General features: G+C 45.5%; 1 protein-coding gene across 2 annotated transcripts; it reads left to right on the top strand.

The window, feature by feature from the left end:
- The first annotated feature begins 1,259 nt into the window (after window positions 1-1,259).
- Window positions 1,260-21,090, top strand: LOC147897533 (transcription initiation factor TFIID subunit 15-like). 2 transcript variants are annotated; one of them, XM_087380658.1, is made up of 7 exons: window positions 1,260-1,306; window positions 1,444-1,655; window positions 2,048-2,439; window positions 2,663-2,863; window positions 3,124-3,207; window positions 20,018-20,099; window positions 20,265-21,090. In XM_087380658.1, exons 2-7 carry the CDS (start codon window positions 1,542-1,544, stop codon window positions 20,778-20,780), a joined length of 1,389 nt encoding a protein of 462 aa, XP_087236784.1. In that variant the 5' UTR covers window positions 1,260-1,306; window positions 1,444-1,541; the 3' UTR covers window positions 20,781-21,090. The 2 variants fall into 2 exon arrangements, with proteins under 2 accessions (XP_087236784.1, XP_087236783.1); XM_087380657.1 differs by lacking the exon at window positions 1,260-1,306 and having other exon boundaries at window positions 1,317-1,655.
- Window positions 21,091-22,361: the final 1,271 nt, after the last annotated feature.

Here is a 22,361-nt window from a genome sequence, read left to right as displayed (position 1 = left end):
CAATGGATCAAACCAGACAAAATATGAGGTATGAAAGATGTCAGATCTTCTTCCACTTTGAAGAGCTTGCCTATAATTACTAGAAGATGTCACTAGACCAACTAGCCTACGCAATGTGCTAAATAAAATGTGCAATGTACCAGCATGCCAAATCTCCCCCCACACGAATGTGTGGTTGTGCAATAGGTCTTATATGCTATGTGCAAAGTACAAAGTGCAATGTGTGATAAGTCCTATGTGCTAAATCAAAGTGCTATGTGCTAAATGTAATGTGCAACGTGTTGAATTCAATGTAGGATCTACCCAAGGAAGGGCACATTCCTTGGTCTTATAATTTTTAGAGAGGAAGCATGCCAACTTTCCCCCCACATGACTGTGTGGTTGTGCAAAGTGCTATGGAAATGCATATTATATCATTGTAAAGTGCTACATGCCGAATGCAAAATGCAATGTGCAACTTGTTGAATGCAATGTACAATGTACCCAAGAAAGGGTATGTTTCTTAGTCTTATAATTCTTGCCAAATGAATATGTGGTTGTGTGATAAGTGCAAAGTGCTCTGTGCTAAATGCAAAGTGCTATGTGTTGAATGCAAGGTCCAATGTGCTAAGTGGATTCAACATATGTTCAAAATTAGAATACATTTTCTCCTTTTCCTTTTCAACCCAATGCTATCTTCTCTTCCAACATAGCTCCTTTCCTGGACCTAGTTTCGATGCTTGCTCCACATGAATCCTACATTAGTTAGGTTCCAACATAAGGGCCCTTTCCTGTGCAATTGGGTGCAATGGAGGTTTTGGGCACCCAGTGCTCGAGGCCTCTAGGAATCAGTATTCCCATTGGAGCATGTGAATCGGGGGAGGTGGTCTGGACCACCACCTAGGTGCACGGAGCTAGGCAGTGTGGGAACAATCTATGAGGGCCTTTAGAGACGAAGTCCGCTCCCGCGCAAGCCTAAATTTTTCTCCCTTTTGGGAAGGCAGGGACCATTACACACTGCAGTGAAGGGTACAACGTATGTGACAAGGTGTTGGTGGGTTAACTCGAAGGGCTTGTTTCCACGCGCCTTGGGTTGGCTGCGCGAACCGATGAGCATGACAACGACTTGCAAGCTGGTGTGCGAACTGATCAGTCCTTGCCTGGATTGGCCACCAGTGGTGGCCAATCAGTCGTCTTCGCTGTCCCACACCTGGGTGCACGTGTGGAAAGAGGCCCTAAGGACTTGGAAGCCCTAGGGGGATCTTTAAGTTTGTAAAGGTGTTTGTGTAAGTGATGATGTTTATCACTACGGTTCAAACAAAAGCAAGTAGATTTTCTGTTTTGCATTGTTCTCTCTCAAAAATCATTTTCATGTTCTTGAGCTCAGCCTTTTCAGGCTGATTTTGTTTTGTTGTGGTTTCCCTCCTGGGATGCTTAAGACTTCCTTCTTCTGGCCCTGTGCAGTCCATCTTCAACTTGTTTGGTGCAAGCCGTCTTGCCGTTTTTGTCAATTTCTCTGCGTATACAGTTTGTTTTCATGAATCTTTTAGCACTTTGACGTGATGGTATTCCCCGGAGGCGCGCCCCTTACCAGTTCCATTTATGTCTGCAACTTACCGCCGGGGACTGACGAAAGCCTTTTAGCGGACCATTTTGGCACTATTGGCGTTTTGAAGGTGCGTTGCGTTTTCCTAAAAACGGAGTGCGTTTGAGATTTCAAATGCAGGAAACGAGGCGAGTTTGTGGGAAGCGAGAGTTTGAATAGGAAAAAGGAAATTTTATTGTTTTGGAAGCGAGTGGAACGATTGACTTTTGAAACGACGATCTGATACAGAAACAAATAACTGTTTGTCGCATACATTGCATTTGGATTTGGATGAAGTTGCCGGGTTCGTACCCGTGTGAGAATCCGCAGATTGTTCATATCTCTAAATTACAGTGGGGTTCTGCCAAGTCTTGCATGCGGTCTCTATATTTTAGGTTTATGCCACTCTTGTCTAGTCCCGTTTTGCAATTGACATGACATCAGCTAGCAACGCTACTTCTGGTGCTGATCGTCTTTTCACAGAAAGATAAAAGAACTGGTCGTCCAAAGATTTGGATATACCGCGACAAAGTCACCAACGAACCCAAGGGTGATGCAACAGTTACGTATGAGGATCCATACGCCGCTTCTGCTGCAGTCGAATGGTTCAATAACAAAGACTTTCATGGAAGCATGATTAGCGTTTTTATTGCTGAGACCAAAACTAAGGAGCCAGTGGAGCCATCGAATGCCAATACTGTTCTAGGTCAAATGGGCTTTGGTGCCGATCCTCAAGTAACAGATAATCTAGGGTTTGGAGGAGCAGGAAGTGTAGATGACAGTGAAGGACCAGGAGGTGGCAGAGGAAGGGGCTTGGGGGAGCCGGGTGGGAAGGCCTGGCAACAGGAAGGAGACTGGCTGTGTCCAAACCCAAGGTCTGTGATGATTTTGGTGAGCAGCTTATTCAGCAACCCTTCAGTAGTGCTTCCACTATGTTCTATGTGTAGGTTGAGTAAGTAGGCCCATACTTATTACTTCAAGTAGAGGGGAATCGCCTTAAATAAGGCTTCGTAAAAAGCACCAAAGGTTGCTTTAGATTGATGATGTGGGTTCGCTTTCTTGAAGAGCTGTTCCTTGTGTCAACAATGTGCTTGGCAGCTGCTCAAATATCAATTTTGCTTTTCGAGGAGTATGCAATCGATGTGGCACTGCTCGTCCTGCTGGTGCAAGTGCTGGTGGGGGTGGTTTTGGTGGAGGTCGGGGAAGAGGCCGAAGAGGTGGGGGTGACGGAAATGAACGTGGAAGAGGACCTGGTGGTCCACCTGGACTTTTTGGACCTAATGACTGGACGTGTCCCATGTAAGTGCAGATGGATAACTTATTTTATGGCATTTCGATTCGAAGTACCTATATTGTCCTTCTGTGTTGTGATTACTATTTGTTATTGCATATGATTTTCTAAATTCTTATGTCAGTGATTTCTCCTTTGTCGATTCTCCCTCCTTTTCACATTTCTCCTCCTCTGCTTAGGTTTTATTGGCTGCATTCTTATGATATCAATTTCCCAGATTATTTAAGCTTGTTCTGAATTGCAATATGATATTCACATATTGCTGCAGGTGTGCAAACATCAACTGGGCAAAGCGAAATATGTGTAACATATGCAACACCACAAAACCTGGACACAATGAAGCGGGTGTCAGGTAAATTTGCAGATGCCTATTTTGTCTTTAAGAAATGAAGCTTAGGTGGGTGGTAAACTTTGTAAAGTAATAATTCATTGAGCTCGATCTCTTTAGAAGATGAAGCTTAGGTGGGTGGTAAACTTCATAACTAATAATTCATTGAGTTAGAGCTGTTAGGTTGGTAATTCCTTGAGTCTGAGCTGTTCAAAGAGAAATGCTTCCAATGGAAGCTCACATTGTGGGCACTGCTTTTTAGATTTGGGTCTGCCATTCTGTGAATTCCTCTCATGTGACCTGACTTTTTTTGTAAATTTAGTGTGCAAATGATTATCTTTAAAGACAAAAGGACAAGTAACTAGTGTGGCTGCTCAAATAAAGCACAAGCATATACCAAATGGGGCTAATAGACCTATCATCCCATCATGGATGTGCAATGGTGCTTCAAAATACCATTCATTTAATTATGAACGTGCAAGAGAGGAAAGTCATAAAGTTGTTAATGACCACATAAAGCCCAAGGTGGATGGCACCACACCATTCAAATGCAAGGGTTAGCTAGGCCCAACCGGAGGGTGCAATCTAGGTTCTCCTATGGTGCCAAAGGCTTGTAAAACCACCACAGATTAGGAAGACCGTATAGGGGGAGCTGGCAACCTCACCTCCTAGCTGTTGATCCAGTATAAAGGATCAACCTCTCAGTGTGAGTTAGCTGAGCATTGTGCCGCATCCATGGCCACAACCCTCATGTTCCATACCACGAGAGTCCATCAATCCAGGTATTTCGCCAGACTAGGCATAGGCCTACTCAAGGTCCGAGTATCCGGATCCGAAGAGATCCTTCTATATGAGTCCAAGTGCCCTTATCTTGAGTGACACGTCCCAGCACTCCTGAAACCTCTGATCTGCAAGCAAACACAAGAACACTCACAACGTGAGAAAACTGAGCAAGCTGCTCACCACCCAACCATGACATCTACGGGGTGTGATCCCGAATCAGGAGATGTCCCCTCCGAGCCACGAGCTGAGCTACTGGCACGAACTCCCAACCAGATCCAAACCAGCCTAGTGTCCCATACCCCCAGGTGGCGCTGTGAAGCTTGGGATTTGCTACTGGGCCTTGGGCTACGCTAAGATGCAGGCGCGCGTCCGCGACTCAATCCAGGATCAGACCTAGCACCTGGGAACGAAACTTGCTCCCATCGGCTCCCTGAGAAGTGAACCTCTAGGCCCCTTTTATAGACTCAGGCCCCAAGCGCCAAGACCTCTAATTGGTTCGTACCCTTGCCACTCAACCCGAGAATCAAGCCTGCCTAGCTCTAAGCCTCCCCAGGCTACCTGAGCTAGTCTTGTGTACCCAGTACACGTCAGATACCAATCCGTGCACATGACATACTTCCCCTCCTCTAAGAACTCACTCCTGAGTTCGCTAAAAAACTCGGAAATGTTCTTTGGAGGTTTTGTAATGTCTCCCATGTTGCATCCTCCTCAACACGATCCTTTCACTTGATCTTGTATTCCGTGATAGTTCTATTTCGAATTTGTCTTTCACGAAATTCAAGAATACACTCAGGTTCATGTGGAATAAAAGTCAAATCTGTTACTTCTATTATCTTTTGAGGAGAAACAAGTCGATCATCCGCACCCAAGACTTCTTTCAGTCTACTGACATGAAAGACTTGATGTACTTTAACATCAGGAGGCAATTCTAGTCGATATGCAACTGGTCCAATTCTTTTAATGATCTTGAACGGACCACAGTATCTGGGGGATAATTTCGGAACCAAACTAGTACTTAGGCTCTTGGATTCCTTGGGAATTCGCAAATATACCATCGTTCCTTCAGAGAACTCTCTAGGTGAACGATGTCTATTAGCATAAAATCTGTCCCGATCTTGGGCACTTCTAATAGACTCCTTGGCAAACTGCAACATTTCTTGCATGTCTTGCAAGAAGTTCTTTGCAGCATCATTTTGAATCCCTTTTAACCCAACCATAACTGGTGACTTAGGTTGAAACCCATACATAAGCATAAAAGGACTTTAACCAGTACTCGAATGCTTTGCACTAGTAGGTAAGAATCTAGCCATTTTTGTCAGACGGTCGACTATGACCCAAATGGAGTCATGACCCTTGCGCGTTCGAGGCAAATCAGTAATAAAATCCATGGAAATACTTTCCCATTTATTACCTGGAATCTGTAATGGCTGTAATAAACCCGCGCTTCTAAGGCGTTCTGCCTTAGTAACCTGACAAACCCGGCAACCTACTACATAGTTCTCAATAAATGCACGTATCTTAGGCCAATAAAAGGTATGCTTCACAAGAGACAGAGTTCGATGTATACTCGGATGTCCAGCACTAGGAGCATCATGACACTCCCAGAGAATCTTGGATCTAAGTTCCAGAACATGTGGCAGTTCATCATTTGCTGGAAGGTGGCAGGAGCATTGGTCAAACCAAAAGGTAATACAAGAAACTCGTAGTGGCCATACCTAGTTTAGAATGCGGTTCTATCTATGTGTTTAGCATAGATACGGATTTGGTGATAACCCGTACGCAAATCAATCTTAGTGAAGTACTTCGCTCCGGCCAAACAGTCTATTAGATCATTGGAACGAGGTAGAGGTATCGATTCTTAATTGTCACTTGATTCAATCGTTTATAATCTATACACATTCTCCATGTATAATCTTTCTTCTTCCTTAAGAGGACAGGTGCTCCCAAAGGTGATTTACTCGGGCATATATAGCCCATATTCAGGTAATCCTGTAGCTGTGAAGCTAACTCATCCTCCTCAAGCTGGCTTATCCTATAAGGTGGTACACTAATAGGTTGAGCCCCAGGTACTAAGTCTATGCGATGATCTACTGCCCGTTCTGGAGGTAAACCTTCTGGCAGTTGAGCAGGGAATACATCCTTGAAACCATCTAATAACATTCTCAATTCATGGTGTTCAAACACACTTAAATCATTCTTGTTATTTACAGAAACAACAAATGAAGAAAGTGGAATCAAAACACATTGATAGACATCATAATGAGAAGTGTTTAATATATTTCGAAGCTGCATCGCAGATATAATAGGTCCCTGAGAAGAGGGAATATTATTACACTGAATATAAAATTGGGTGTCCTTATCCAAAAAAGAAAGGGTATGTTCGTTCCATCCAATCCGAATATTGTGGGTTTTAAACCACTCTATTCCGATAAACAAGTCCACATGCTCCAAGTGCATAACATAGCACGTAAGAGCCCCTGTGTATTCTTGAATCCGGATAGGAAGCGCTTCAATCTTGCGACCCAAAATTGCTTCCCAGCTGGAAGCTGCACCTCATAGGTGTGATCGCTAGGTATCGTGGACAGCCCCATCTTCTACACAAATTTGTAATTAACAAAGTTGTGAGAGCTGCCCGGGTCAAAGAGAATGTGAACTCTTTGGTCCCTAACTTCTCCATAAACTCGGAAAAGATCATGGGAACCAAATAACGAAGTATTAAAAGTGTAATTAAAAAAAAGTGGGCAGGTAATGACATTTACAGAAATACCTGTCATCGAAACTTGGTTCGCTCCCTTGGCTTTGGTACCCGGACGCGCCTGGAGCTTAGGTCCCAGCGCTTGCTTTTGATTCTTGCGCTTTGGACAATCATTCTTAGTGTGGTCCCGCTCCTCGCAAAAGAAGCAACGTCCTTTCTTCTTAAGCTTCAAGGTACGAAGGAAACGGGCACGACCATTCTTCGCCTGAGTCAAGTGTTTCTTGGAGGCGTTGTCTATAGACTTCGTCTCCCCGGTACCAGTGGTAGACTGGAAGAACTTCCGTTTGTTCTTCCCACTCGTGTCGGAAACTGTGGTTTCCTTTGCACTGGCCATGGTATCATCATAGATACGCGCGTAATTCATGGCCTCTTGCAACGTGGTACACTTGTTCTTGATCTGCAACTTGTACAAGTTAGGCAAACCATCCACAAAGAAACCTAACAAGGTCACTGGATCCATCTTTGTAGCTCTGGTCTGTAAATCCCGAAACCTTTGAAGATAAACCTCAAAAGTCAAGTTCAGCTTGGACATATCGAGGGCTTTGAGCTTGCCTACGATATCATAGTCGTCCTCCTTCTTCAGAAACTCCTTCCTGAAGGCCCCTTCGAAATCTATCCATGTTGCAGGCTTGGGTTGGAGTTCCTTCCACCATAGTAAAGCCTTTCCTGACCTGAACCCGGCTGCAAGCTGTATTTTCTTGTCATCTGGGTACGGGTGGAACTGGAAGTGTACTTGCCACTTGTGCAACCAAGTGTCAACAACCTCCTTGGTTCGAGACTTCTGATCTCCGGGAAAAGGATCTGGAGTGATGTTCGGACCTAACACTGAAGCCATGGCATCCACATGCGTGAGTGTTTGAACAGTGCTAGTCAGAAGTGTGAGGGTAGTCTGAATCCCTTGGAGTTGCTGCGTCAACCCTGTTTGATTCGCATTAACTTGCTCAAACTTTCCATCAAGAGCAGTGGTGAATTCACTGAAGGCTTTCTTCGTAATTAGATCGTCGTAGAGACCCTGGTCTTCCTCCGCAGGGTAGTCCAAATCCTGATCTCCCATGGCAAACTGAGGATTCACAGAATCAGCCATGTCTGAAATCTGATCTGAAAAGAGTAGCGAACTGAGAGAAGTGACTGGGGGAATTGAAGCTGGAAGGAGAGTGTAGCAGAGAAGAAAACCGTCCCAAGAAGAGGTGACGAAAGAAGAGAAGCTGGCTGAGAAGAAGGGGTACTAAGCTGTCGATCAGCTCGAGTAGGTGAACCCGAAGACTCCCCCTGCTGGTTCCGCTGCAGGCTGTACTGTACGGATATCTGTTGCACCTGTAGCTGTACCTAGGTGACGAAAATCTGGTAGAGGTGTGGAGAGGTCTTCTTGCGCACACTTGTATAAGCTGTGGCTGAGCTTGGGATCTTGCTAGGCTATAAAGGAGATGGTGCAGCTAATCTAGCAAGCTATGCTTTCTAGAAAAGCCCACCCTCCCAAACTTGGAGGGTTGATGCTTTTTTAGCATGCACACCCTCCTAACCTTGGAGGGTCGATGCTTTTCTCGCCCCACCCTCCCAACTTGGAGGGTAGTGCTTTTTTTGCACATCAGCCTCCCCGAGCAGCCTGGCCGCACCCTGCTCCAGCCTATGGCGCACCCCCCCTGCCTGGCCAAATCACGCTCCAGCTCTAGGCGCACCCTCAGCCTCACCTACTTGCGTCACCTATCCTTTGCGCAGCCCTGACCAAAGCACGGGATCCCCTAGGGTTCCTGTCAACCCTTCGTCTACCCATCAGCCCCTCTCACACCTCTCCTCCAATCCTTTCCACTCTCTCCTAGCTACATCTCACACCCTCTCTTACCTAAACCTTCAGCAATCTCGAATTCATCCTCACTCTCTTCTTCCTACCTTTTCCCTAAAGTCTGACCACTTCCCATAACTGATGAACCAAACAAGAACTTGCAGCACAAATTTCGAAATTAGGGCATACCTGGAGGAACAAATCGTCCAAAATTCTTGGAACAGAAGTTCCTATCTTAGGAGTTGGCTCTGATACCAACTGACACGTCCCAATACTCTTGAAACCTCTGATCTGCAAGCAAACACAGGAACACTCACAATGTGAGAAAACTGAGTAGGTTGCTCACCACCCAACCATGACATCTACGGGATGTGATCCCGAATCAGGAGATGTCCCCTCTGAGCCACGAGCTGAGCTACTGGCACGAACTCCCAACCAGATCCAAACCAGCTTGGTGTCCCATACCACCAGGTGGTGCTGTGAAGCCTGGGATCTCCTACTAGGCCTTGGGCTACGCTAAGATGCAGGCGCGCGTCCGCGACTCAATCCAGGATTAGACCTAGCACCTGGGAACGAAACTTGCTCCCATCGGCTCCCTGAGAAGTGAACCTCTGGGCCCCTTTTATAGACTCGGGCCCCAAGCGCCAAAAATAGCGAAGACCTCTAACTGGTTCGTACCCTTGCCACTCAACCCGAGAATCAAGCCTGCCTAGCTCTAAGCCTCCCCAGGCTACCTGAGCTAGTCTTGTGTACCCAGTACATGTCAGATACCAATCCGTGCACATGACATTGAGGGCTCCCATTCACCGGGAACCTCTTTTTAAAGGGTCCAATGCTTGGACTAACCTGTCATTAATGCCCAGCTCATCCTATGACTTCTAGCTATGCCATGCCCTCAAGTTTCCCACCACAAAACAATCCATACTAGCAGGTTTCAGGCTAGAAAATCCAGAAATTGACACTCTCATAGGGTTTGTCATCACTAGATCTGTCCTTCCTTTTCATAAGAAGTTCGAGGACCACACCCCACCCTATTTTTGAGAGGTGTTTCGCTATATTCAAGAATTGCTTCTGGTTCATGAGGAATATAAACCAACAGATCTTGTAATTGGACACGCTTCTCTGCTGAAACTAAGTATTCAGTCTCGCTTATTTCTCTTGTAGGCAACAAACATGGAGAACCAGAGGTATCTGTACATCAGGTAGTAAATTGTAATCCCAATTCATAAGCTGCATTATTGACTACGTGGATGACCTAAAAAGGTTCATAATAACGAGTTGAAAGCCTATAAACTTTGCCAGTTCATAATGCAGAAGAATCTTTTGGGATTCTGAGATAAACAAACTGGTCCTCTGCAAAAATTGAGGCAAGCGCTTCTCGCTTGCATAGAACTTATCCTGCTGCAATTGCAAAAACTCAGTAGCTGCTAGTATCTTGTGTCTTTAAGACCAACAGTCCACGGAGCCTTAGCTTAAATTCATACATGAAAACAGATGGAGTGGCTGTATGCTGCGCACTATTAAATGCTAACTTAGCCATGCGAAGATCCTCTTCCCCCACAAATTTGCTTGCAAGGAGATGCACAAAGCACATCCTTAAGAATCTGGTTAACTTGCTCTGTTAGTGCATCTAAGTCCAAATGTTCAGATGAACCGTGCTGAGTTTAGTATCCAACTTCTTGGACATTTCACACCAAAAATGACTCGTGAACTTAGCGAGCTTGGCACTAGAGGGTGACCACATTCAGGAGGTCACTATCTATGGAAGAGGCATCTTTCTCATCTAGCTGAGCTCCCCTGATATTGCCTCGACACTTGTGGAGCAGAGCCCCATCCTCCTTGGCCACATATGGTGTACCTCTTCCCTTGGTACCATGGCTTTACAGTGGACATGGATGCGACACACCATGTTTCCCATTTTCCGGTTATGCTCCGCTTCCAAAAGAATATAAAGCCATCCTTCCCTCCATTGGTCAAGCATTTGGCACTGTGTTGGAGTCAGTGGTAGCAAATGAGGGGGTCCCCAGGATTAGATTGTGGTTGAGAGCCCGGAGTCCCTTCCAGTGTTGATCCTTCTAAAGACCCTCAAGGGGGTACACTTTGCTAGCGAGTGTTGGATTTTTGGGTTAGCAGGCTAGTGTCTTCGTTGCAGACAGATGGGTCACCTAGCCAAAGATTGCTCCCGTAGCCAAGGTCGAGCTCCTCGCCCCCTAGCCCCGCGGAGTAGTCAGAGTCAGCAAGCTAGCGTCCAACACCCCCCCAGACAGGAGCAACAATAGTCTCAAACCCCTTGGGTGACCCCTTTAGAAGGGGATTGGACCCAGGTTAAAAAGAAAAAGAAACCAAGCAAACAGGCCTGAAAGCGCCGCAGGCAGAGAGCTAGATGGAGAGAGAGAGAGAGAGAGAGAGAGAGAGAGTTTTTTGAGAGGCACCTGGGAGAAGCAGCAGTAGGAGCCCATATGCGGAGATGCACTCCTCCAACGCGGCAGGGGCCACTGCTCAGCCAGGTGATCCTCCGGTGATGGAGGCCCAGCGTTCGCATTCACCCTTGTATTAGCAGCAGCGAGCCTCATGAGCTCCTAATGCTGCGATGGCGGAAGCTGCGGACGTTAGCCTGGCAGCGGCTGAGGAGGAGCGAATTTAGAGCCCGACGATCTTGATCAATAGGGGGGCCTATGGTCGCTCGGTCGCCCCCCCTCCTAGGTTCCCCCCCCTCGCCCCTGCTGCTATGGTCATCCTCTCACCCGTCCTCCCTTCGCCTCTCCTTCCACCCCCCTCTCCATCTCCTTAGTAGGTTCTTCAGGCTCTCCTCCGCTGCCTTGACACCCCTGCCAGCGGGCAAGGGTAAGACAACGCCCCCTTCCGCTTCCTCATCATAGCATCCCGTCTCCTCTCTCCATTTGGAGGGGGAGCCAGAGAGAAGGGCTCGTCATCCCAATCAGTAGCTCCCAATTCCCAGCTTGGGCGTCCCTTACCGCTTGACTTTCGGAGATTGGGACCCTGGAATTATCTAGTGATTTCGGACTCTTACCCTCTACCCCCGGAGGCAATGCTTGTGATCTTGCAGCCCCAGAAAGGGGGTTCGATAAAGCGTAGTGGGCTCCTAGACACACCCAGTTTGGAGATTTCAGTTCGCCTCCATAGGGTTGGAGAAGTGGTCCCCAGTGGTGTTTGATGCTGTGCTGGGAGATCAGATTTCATGCATGATGGACGAGTGGATGGGGCCATAGGGACTGGACCTTTGGAACGCCCATGGTGCTGAGGTGAACTTTGAGCTGTGCTTCATGCGAGAGAAGCCGATATGTGGTTTGGCGGTAGGAGTTATCAGATTGCCGCTTGAGGCAAAGGTTGATCAGGCATACTACTCGCCACTTCAGAAGTGTGTAGAGTTGTTCGGGGTGGAAGTCTCCTTCATGATGAAGTGGACACGGAAGATTGACATTGAGCCGATGTCCACCCCAGTACACCAACGTACAGACACGGACTACTCACCCTCCAAACCCTCGGCAAAGTCACATAATGCAGTCTTTCTGGAACATGCACCCACTCACAGGAGTCTTGTTTTCTGCATCCCCGTCCTCATGAGCTAGACCTTAGTGAGTTGGAATGTGCATGGGCTCCATGACTGTGCTCGTTGTCAGTACCTGATCCTTCGGTTGGAGCTTGAGGGGGCAGTGGTAGGGCGGGCAGTGCACATCCTTTTGATTCAGGAGCATATGTTTTAAGCATAAGACATTAGGTGGTGACACCACCTCCTCCCGAGGAGAGGCCTGGAGGTGTGGTCCCTTGCAATAGGACGTAGCGGAGGGGTCTGCATCTCGGTCCCACATACAAGTGGCTCCAGAGGTTTATGATCAAGGCGAGCTTATCCCAAGACGGGCAATTTGGATGGTAGAGTCCATGATTGGGATCCAGAACGTGTATGCCCTAGTGTGCAGATAGTACCGTCAGGCCTTTTGGAGGAGGCTGTTAGAGTGTCTTCCTGATGTAGACTCTTGGATTGTTGGAGGGGATTCCAACAACGTGGAGTTTGGGGAGGACAAGCAGGGTGGTGCCTCCTTCTCTAAGATGCCAGCAGTAGAGCGGAGCAGCTCATTTTCATGATTAGTGGCAGAGACTCGTGGCGAGAGTCAGAGTTCAGCAGGATACTTCGCAGCCTCCTCTTCTCTTTTGGGCAGAGGAGACATGATGGACTGCTTGAGAGGCTAGACCACTTCTACGTTGGGGACCGGGCACTGCACAGAGGTTGGTCTACTAGGATTTTGGCAGGCACCACGATGTCAGACCACTCTCCGCAGTACTCCACTTAGGGCCTTAGCACATGGATGAGGCTAGCATGGGTTTAGGATGGGAATATGTTTGTCATCATTACTCCCATCCTACACCAAGTGGTCTAGGATGGATTTAGAATGGGAGTAGCCACTTTTTTACCCATCCTGGACCATGGCCTCTAGACCCTGGCAGCTAGAATGGGTTCCCCTTTTTTAGGGATTCAAAAACATGGAAGGATGACATGTGTCCTTGTCCCCACAAGGTCCCCACCTCTGAAACACATGAAATGATGCCATGTGTCCTCTTCCTCCTAAACCCATCCCTAGTTCTTTTTTTGTTAGCACATGAATAGGATAGAAATATACATGGGACCACCACTTGGGACCACCTTTTCCCATTCCCATCCTATTTCTTCCCATGTGCTAAGCCCTTTAGAGCAGCCCCGCCGAGGTCTTCCTGGTACTTTTGCTTCTATAGCTGAGCATTGGTGTCTACAAGATCTTAACATTGCTGCTCTATATATATGTTTCCTTGGCTAGGCTCCAAAGGCACTGCCAAAAAAGTAAATTCCGCCTTGCCTGAAACACTGGTTCTGGTTTTGGAAACGGCGAAGTGTTTCGGGTGCCCAAAAACACAGTTTCTGGTCACTATGTTGAGGAGGCTGAAGGAATAGAGAGGATGAGAGCCAGAGAGTGTGAGAGAGTCAAAAGCTTGGAAGCTGTAGTTGCTCAATAAAGTGTGTAAAAGAGTACAACACAAAATAGTGTAGATAAGGTTTTGTCATAGTGACAAAACCTTAGTAGTCACTAACCATAGTTAGTGAACTAACTGCAGTTAGGGGGAAAAACCTCTAAAAGAGGGAAAAGTGCCCCTAACTAACTTATTATATTACATTGGTCACTGCTGAATTATAGATATAATTCCAACACCCCCTTGCAGTGTCAATGTCATGTACAAGGCTGATCAATCACCAAACGGATATAAGTTCAGGGCACTGCGAAATGCCTCGAACTTCTCACGTGGTAGTGCTTTGGTGAAGATATCTGCAACGTTGTCATGTGTGGACACAAAGATCATACTGATCTCTCCTGCATGTAACTTCTCTCTGACGTAATGATAGTGAACCTCAATGTGCTTCGTGCGAGCATGAAACACTGGATTCTTTGCCACTGCAATGGCACTCTGACTATCAGTGAGAATTGGAGAAGGACCCTCCAAAGACAGATAAAGATCAGCAAATAAACGTCTCAGCCAGACACATTCCACTGTTGCTGTGAAAGCTGCCCTGTACTCAGCTTCACATGATGAGGTAGCCACTGTAGATTGTTTCTTGCTTAGCCATGAAATGCAAGATTTTCCCAAAAAGAAACAATTGCCACTAGTGGACTGCCTAGTGTCATAATCACCAGCCCAATCTGAATCACTGTAGGCATGCATCTGCAAGTCACCCCCCCTGGGAAATAGTAAGCCAAAAGACTTGGTGCCTTGCAAATAACGGAAGATGCGCTTAACTGCCTGCCAATGCATAGTTTTAGGGCTGTGCATATACCTGCTCACCTGAGATACTGCAAACTGAATATCAGGTCTAGTATTACAGAGATATATGAGGCATCCAACAGCTTGACTGTAAAGTGTGGCATCAACTGATTCTCCTGCATCATGCATTGTGAGTTTCAGCCCCGGTTCCATAGGAGTAGATATGGGCTTACACTCTTGCATGTTAAATCTGTCCAAAAGTTTCTGAACATACTTGGACTGAGACATAACAGTGCCACGTCTCTCATGAGAGAACTGGATCCCCAAATAGAAATGAAGCAGCCCCAAATCTGACATATCAAAGTGGGTCTGCAAATCAGTTTTGAAATCTGCAATTTTGTCGTCATTGGACCCTGTGAGCAGTAAGTCATCAACATAAAGAAGGATGACTAATATTTCCCCCCCATCCATCTTGATGTAGAGGGTGCTCTCAGTAGGACTATTGTGCAGCCCTTTGCTGGTCAAAAAGGCATGTATCTTGGCATACCATGCACGAGGGGCCTGTTTCAGCCCATATAAAGCTTTATTAAGCTTGCAGACTTGAAGTGCATTTGCTGTAATTTCAAAACCCGGAGGTGGTTTGACATACACCTCTTCCAGCAAGTCCCCATTTAAGAAGGTTGTTTTGATGTCCAACTGATGAACATTCCACTCAAAATGTGCAGCCATTGCAATTACTGAGCGGATGGTGGTCATCCGGGATGTAGGAGCAAAAGTCTCCTCATAATCTATGCCCTTTTTCTGAGCATAGCCTTTAGCAACCAGCCTGGCTTTATATCTGTCAATGGAGCCATCTGGCTTCCGTTTGACTTTAAATACCCATCGTGTGCCAATAGCATGTTTACCCGGTGGCAAGTCCACAACATCCCTAGTCTGATTTTTGGCAATGGACTGCAACTCATCGTGCATGGCATTCATCCAATGCACATTACCTTGTGCCTCTTCAAATGTGGCAGGCTCCTCTTCATCAAGGAGAGTACCTGCATATGCTGATTCCACTGAATTAGCACCTTCCATGTGCCTTGCTGCACTGCGAGTCCTGCCAGGTAACGGGGCATCAAGTTTACTCTCCCGGAGAGTCTGTAACAGCCAGTTTGGGACTGTTTTTGCTGCATGTATGTCTGCAATTTCTTGCTGTACCACTTGTTCCACTTCCTGTGGAGGAGGCATGACATCCCGTGGCGGAACTGAAGCATTTGAAGGTTGCTGTAAATTCTGATTTGGATCAGAAAAATCAGCAGGGGAACCCAATGCAATGGGTAGCAACCCTTGAAATACATCTTCTGAAGGTGAAGGCATGTGAAAATCAGCCTGAGTGTAAGCTGAATTTTCAGAAAATATCACATCTCTACTTACAATGATTTTGCGTGTAGCAGGATTGTAGAGACGATACCCCTTGCTTTCTGCACTGTATCCAACAAATATGCATTTGATGGCTTTATCTGACAATTTGTGCCTAAATTCAACTGGCACATGTGCATAGGCAAGGCATCCAAAGACTCGGAAGTGATCCACTGAAGGCTTCCTGTCATTCCAGACCTCAAAAGGAGTTTTGGTTTTTAAAGCCTTAGTGGGAGCCCTGTTCAAAATGTAATTGGCACACATCAAACCCTCTAACCAGAATTTATGAGGCATGTGTTTGCTTTTCAGCATACATCTGTCCATCTCCATGAGAGTTCTATTTTTCCTCTCAGCTTTGCCATTTTGCTGAGGGGTCAGCTTGACTGTGAGCTGATGCACAATATCCTTTTGTTTGAGGAAAGCATCAAATTCTGCAGATAGGTATTCCCCACCTCTATCCGTGCGTAATATCTGTATCTTGAGCCCGGTTTCATTTTCAACCATGGCTGAAAAGTGTTTAAACACTGTGAACACTTCAGATTTCTTTTTCAGCCCATAAACCCAAGTAAAATTGGAGTAGTCATCAATAAATGTGACAAAGTAGAGATGACCACCCAATGAAGGAGTCCTCATGGGACCACAGACATCACTGTGTATAAGCTGCAATTTGCGAACAGCTTTAACTGAACCATCCTTCTTGAAGGGAAATCTATGCATTTTACCTAAAATGCACCCTTCACAGGCATGTGGAGGAGGTATCTCAAGAGGGGGCAATGCATCAACCATTGAAAATTTCTGAAGTGTCATCAAGCTGTTGTAATTCATGTGGCCATATCTGGCATGCCATAATTCTGCATTTTGCATGGCAACTGTAGGGGAAGAAATTGCCAAAGCATGAGCTGCTCTTTTCTGAAAAATATCAAGCTGAAAAAGCCCACGCAGCAGAGTACCAGATAACATTAAGGCATAGTTAGCTTCCCTGTCCCGGACAGCACATTTGTCATCCTCAAAGATGACCTGAAATCCATCTCTGTTAAGAGTGGACACTGAAAGGAGATTTTTGGTTATGCCAGGCACATATAAAACATCAGAAAGTCTGAAAATTGAGCCATCAATTGCAGTGAGCTCAACTTCTCCTGTGCCACGTACTGAATATGAGGAGTTGTTGGCACAAGTGACTTTCTTACCAACAGGGGGTGGATGCAAGGAAGTAAAGAGACACTTCCTCGAAGTGATGTGCTTGGATGCACCGCTGTCAAAATACCATGTGTTCAGTGTTTCATCAACACTGAAAGCAGATGCATCTGAAGGAGAGTCAAAACTGCAAGTCAAAAATGCATATGTATCATCACTGCATGAAGCTGTACTATCCCAAGCATCTGGAACAGCCAACCTAGAATCAGAAATGCAAGATAAAAAGGCATAATCTTGACCAACAAAGTTGGCTGCAGCATCCCCACTGTCAGATGCACAAGGGGCTGAATCTGAAACAGCCATTCCTGAGCTGTTTTTCTTTTCCTTTGCAATCCTTTTCCTGCATTCTGCTATGTGATGACCTGGCTTTTTGCAGTAGTGACAGAAACCCTTCTTTTTGGGCTTGCTTGCATCACTTTTAGCCTTTTGTGAAGGCTGTCCTGACCCACTGGAAGGCTGATTTGCTGCTGTTTTTGCCTGTCCCTTTGTTTTTGATTTGAATTTTGAGAGCATGGCTTGTTCACCTGCACGTGAAGCCAAATTTTTCCTGGTCTGCTCTTCCTGAAGCAGAAGTCCTATCAGCTCATGAAAAGAAAGAGGATTTGCACCCCCCCTCAATGATAAATTCAGCGAAGTATGAAAGCTGAGATAAGACTCAGGAAGAGAATTCAGAGTGGTTGTAATCATCTCTGAATCAGGAATAATTTCATCTATATTTAACAACTGCTCTCTGAGATCCTGTAGCTTAGTGAGGTGGGCTGACATGGAGTCACCCTCCTCCATATGTGTATTGCTCAACTCTCTTTTTAAAAAAGATACCCTGGCATCATTCCGTGCTGCATACATGCTTTCCAAAATATCCCACGCTGCCCTGGAGGTCTTACACGACCGGATATGAGGAATGATTGATCTTTTCACTGAAAGAGAGATGCAAGACAAGGCTAAGGCATCCCGTGAATCCCATCTCTTTTGCTCAGGAGTATTAACTGTAGCTGCACCAACAACTTGTCCTGCAGCTGCACCTTGTGCACGACCTCTTCCACCTCCTTGGTGAGGAGGGGTAGCAGGTGCAATATCTGCTGGTCGGATTTCATCCCCATTGACATAATCCCATAGATTGCGAGAAATCAGAATATTACGTACCATGAAACTCCAGAGGGAGTAGTTGGTACCATCCAATTTGTCTTCCTGAGAAAGACCACCGAACTGAAAATCATTCTGATTTTGATGGGCCATATCTGAAAAAGGAATTGAAGGAGATACAAAGCTGAATTCCCTTACTGGGAATAGAATGCACAACTCCCAAAAACCACACCCAAGCACGGGCTGTATATGCAACTTAGATTTCTGTACTTGAGCTGTCAGAAATCTGTCCAAGCATAAAACACTCTCCAAAACCTGCCAAAAGTGTTCCAAACACTCCAATAAAGGCAGTATATACTGAATACTTAAAAAAATGCTCTCCAAACACAAAAGCCCCAATTTGTGGCTAGAAATTGCAGCCAGAAAGGGGTAAAAAAGCCAAAAGCCCCAAATCTGCAATTTTAATACAAAAGCCCCAAATTTCAGACAAATCTGTAATTTTGCTCTTGTGATAGCTTCAAATCTGCCCAATGATTGCAATGGCTGCAATCTGCAAAATGCCCCAAATATTCTTGCAGAATACTTAGCCAAACAATGGCTGTCTGCAAACTCAGCCTGCCAAAAATCACCTGCCAAATCAAAGATGCTCTGCCAAGAAACACCTGCAAATCTCTTGTCCAAAACCAAGAAGAATTGCTGCTACAGCACAAACTGTACGGTACAGCACAGATAGCGATGTACGGCGCTGTACAAACTGGTACGGCGCTGTACGGCGAAGTACCACTGCAGATGACGAATTTGTACGTCGATGTACCTAAGCTCGAAGCTGTACTGCAGATACGTCGACGACAGGTACAGCCTCGATGTACGGCGCTGTACGGTGTACGGCCACAGGGTACGGCGAAGTACGGCGTAGTTGACGCTATTTTTCGGCGCTGGTACGGCGGGCGTCAGAAATCGTACGGGAGGCTTTTCGTACGGCAGGCGATAGAAATCCGTACAGTCGTACGGACTGTACAGGCAGATTTGCTGAGGCTGAAAGTCGAGGTTATGGTTGAAGCTTGAGGGAGCAAGGAGCACCAGGCTCTGATACCAAATGAAGGAATAGAGAGGATGAGAGCCAGAGATTGTACTCCCCATGGGGAACTCGACATTGTAAAGCTGTCCCTGCAAAGTGATAGCTCGCATCGCTGAATCCCTCGCATAGAGATCCTCCAGTTTAGACCATTCCTCCTAGGCACTAGTCAGTTTTTGGACTGCTGGAGTGATCGTGCGTACCAATGCTGAATGTGCCTTAAAGTCCTTCTCTTCGCATTCCTTAAGTTCCTCCTGGGCAGCATCCCAATAGATAGAGCTCTTGGGTTGTTTGATCTTTTTTTCATAGCCCTGAACTATCTCCCATAAGCCCTTGTGTATAAACTAGATCATCGTATTCAACTTCCAGTGGGCATAGTTTGTGCCGTCGAGCTTGTCCTCCTTACTCGTACCAGGGGGTCCCATGGAAATATTCTGTCCTTATACACTTGTGTTGATCCTGGCAGAAAACAGTCCAAAAGGGGGGAGAACAAGAGAGGGAAGGCGCGAGGGGGTGAGGAAAAAAGAAAGAGACTCCCTGGCTGCCGTCTTGAACTGAATGCCACCCCCTCCCATATGTGGACCTCAACAGGTGGATTGCCTGCTATCTACTATAGGCTGTTGCTGCCTTGCTGCGGATCCCTTTGCTGGCAATACAGCAGGTAAGCTGTCCAATCAGATGCCGATCAGTGGGATGTGACCGTGCTGTGCTGAAACAGTTGATTGCTGTGGTCTTATGCTAGTTTTGGTCTAGACCTTAGGTGAGGCTAGGCAAAACACAAAGTGACTTCCCCTATGCTTTCTATTCTATGCCAAGCTTTGCCTCAATGAACTTTAAGAGAAAGATGGCTCGTTCAGTTGGTGTTCCTTGGGAACGGCTTAGACATTAGATGCAGTACCTTTTGCAATGTTTGCCAAAAAATGACAGAAAAGACAAATTTAAATGTCCTCTTAAGTTTGTGGAAATCCACTCTGATACTCGTACAGTTCTGATTTTGTGATACTGAACTCCTCAGAGAAGGACGAGCTGGTGGATACAAAGAGTATGATGAAGCAGAGATTGAAGAAACTAAGCGAAGGCGTCGAGAAGCAGAAGAGGCATGTGCACGCTTCTGCTATGTTGAAATAGTTCTTGTGCTACTTTTGAATGAGTTATACCAAGACAACTTAATGTTGTCAGATTCACTAAGTTTTCTGCTTCTAGTGTAGAGTGAATGTTGTCATCCTTTCTGCAACTGAGTTTGTCCTTGTAAGTTTTGTCAGGATGATGGAGAGATGTATGATGAGTTTGGTAATCTCAAGAAGAAATTCCGTGTTAAAGCTAAGCAAGGAGAACCAGGCGCAAGTCAGCAAACTGTTCTTGGTACTGGAAAAGCTGGTTGGGACAATGAAGAGCTTGGTGTGGTTGAACGTGACAAGGGGAAGGAAAAGGGGAAGGATAGAAACAAGGATTTTGAATTGGACAAAAGGAGGGACGGTGATGGTTATAATGGTTCTCGGTCTCTCCGGGATGATGAATACAGTAGCCATGATAAGGATGGAGGCTATGATAGGGTAAAGGAGAGAAACCGTGGTCGGTATGATCGTGATAGAGGGAGGGTTTCTGACTACGATCATGATAACCACAGAGAGAGAGAGAGAAGCAGAGAAAGGGATTATGAATGGGAGAAAGAGAAAGGAAGGCCAAAGGATAGGGATCGTGAAAGGGATAGAGACCGAGATAGAGATAGAGGATGGTTGAGAGAGAGAGAGCGTGGCAGAGAGAGGTTTCTGGACTGATCAACCGTTTATACGTGAGCTACATGAGTCTGAAATGAAGAGTTTGTGTTTCTATTGCTTTTCCTGTCAATGGTAGAAAATCGTTGGCGGACAGGTGTTTTTGGGTCATCGACCTGTTTGATTAAATTGATCAACTTGCAGAAGGTTCATTTGAAGACAAGAGTCTTCCTGATGCGTGCTCCCATGGTATAGTGAAAACAGTTAGTGTTTTTAACAGTACTTTGCAGTTTGATAAAAGTTCTTGATGTAGTTGGGTGCCTTTTTTACCGATCTTACCTTTAGCTGGGCCTGCAATTATGCCAGTGGAAGAGTTACATATGCAAGAGCAAGCTTGAGGGTTACGGGATTATACACATATTTTACTCCAGCACATATCTGACAAAGATCTTCACGATGATTCATGGACCACTAGTTCATTTGAGATAGCAAGTTGGTGCTTATGTCTGTGACTGCAGTTGCTGAATAGATTTGACTGGCTTTTTAACTGTATTCATGCCCTTGTACTTTCAGTATGCAGACTTTTTCTTTTGACTAGTGACTTGATGCAAAGGTCTCCAGCACTCGTTTCTTGAAACTGGCTACTGCAACATGTATTCAGCCATTATCATATCTTTTTGGGTGAACAATGCTAGGGGATGCTAAGATTTGTATGTTGGTGCATCTATGCTGGAACTCTTGAACTGAAGAATGGGAGCGGCTTGTTTTGCAGAAACTAGGTAGTAGTGAGGTAATTTCCAATAGTTAAAAGCAAAAGAGTTCCATTGTCTCAATTTTTTTTTCAAATGGTAGGAGATTAGTGGGGAAAATGCCCAAAGAGGATGATTGCATTGAAAATGGGCTAGGTTAGGGCAAGTTCTAAGCTTTAACACATGTACAGAAACCCTCTTCATAATGGAAAACTCTGTATCAGTAAGTTTGGACAAATCCCAATTCTCACCTTTTTCCAATTCCCAATAGTTAAAGGCATTTTATTTCATTGGAAGGGAATGAATTGGGGGATGAGGTATATTTGAGTTTTAATTTGGCTTAATATGATATTATTCTATCAGTATATTGAGAAGGTTGCATGGGAATTACCAATTTTCAAACATGTTCGTATAATGGAATATAGAGAAGGTTGTGTAAATTTCCAATTATCATGCATTGTGAAACCAAACACGATCGGTGTTGCAAATTAACTTTAAAGACAAGATCAAATCTTTTCAAAAGAATGGCTGTGTTAAGAAACACCTTTGAAATTCAAATTACTAATCTCAAAATATAGATTCAAATATCTTTGGGAATGTGCAGAGATTGTTAGAGCGTTAGTAGATAATACTTGCAAAACGTTTAGAAATGAAGCCGGTTTACTACAATTGGATAATGTCATGATTGATGATGATATACGGATACAAGATGATGACGAAATGTAGGAGAAGACCTTGTGGCCATCAAGGACGTTTTTGACTTTTGGGAAACGTAAGGAGGGAGGAAAAACAAATAGATATAGGAGGATTGCATCTTTTGATAGGATCCTTCTATCGCTTGGTATCTAAATAGAAGAATCGCTGAGCTATCTTATTCTCCAAGAGCTCGAGGTTG

This window comes from Dipteris shenzhenensis, chromosome 10 (assembly GCF_047967505.1).
Source record: "Dipteris shenzhenensis isolate YYH24624 ecotype China chromosome 10, Dip_SZ_1.0, whole genome shotgun sequence".
NCBI classification, from domain to species: domain Eukaryota; kingdom Viridiplantae; phylum Streptophyta; class Polypodiopsida; order Gleicheniales; family Dipteridaceae; genus Dipteris; species Dipteris shenzhenensis.
Note: the sequence above shows the minus strand (reverse complement) of the source record. Positions and strands in the feature narration are given on the sequence as shown.

Coding starts and splice junctions, on each gene's coding strand:
- LOC147897533 (XM_087380658.1), top strand. CDS start 1,542: ATGGTATTCCCCGGAGGCGCGCCCCTTACCAGTTCCATTTATGTCTGC. Junction 2,864..3,123: donor AATGACTGGACGTGTCCCAT/GTAAGTGCAGAT, acceptor ATATTGCTGCAG/GTGTGCAAACATCAACTGGG. Junction 3,208..20,017: donor CACAATGAAGCGGGTGTCAG/GTAAATTTGCAG, acceptor TGAACTCCTCAG/AGAAGGACGAGCTGGTGGAT.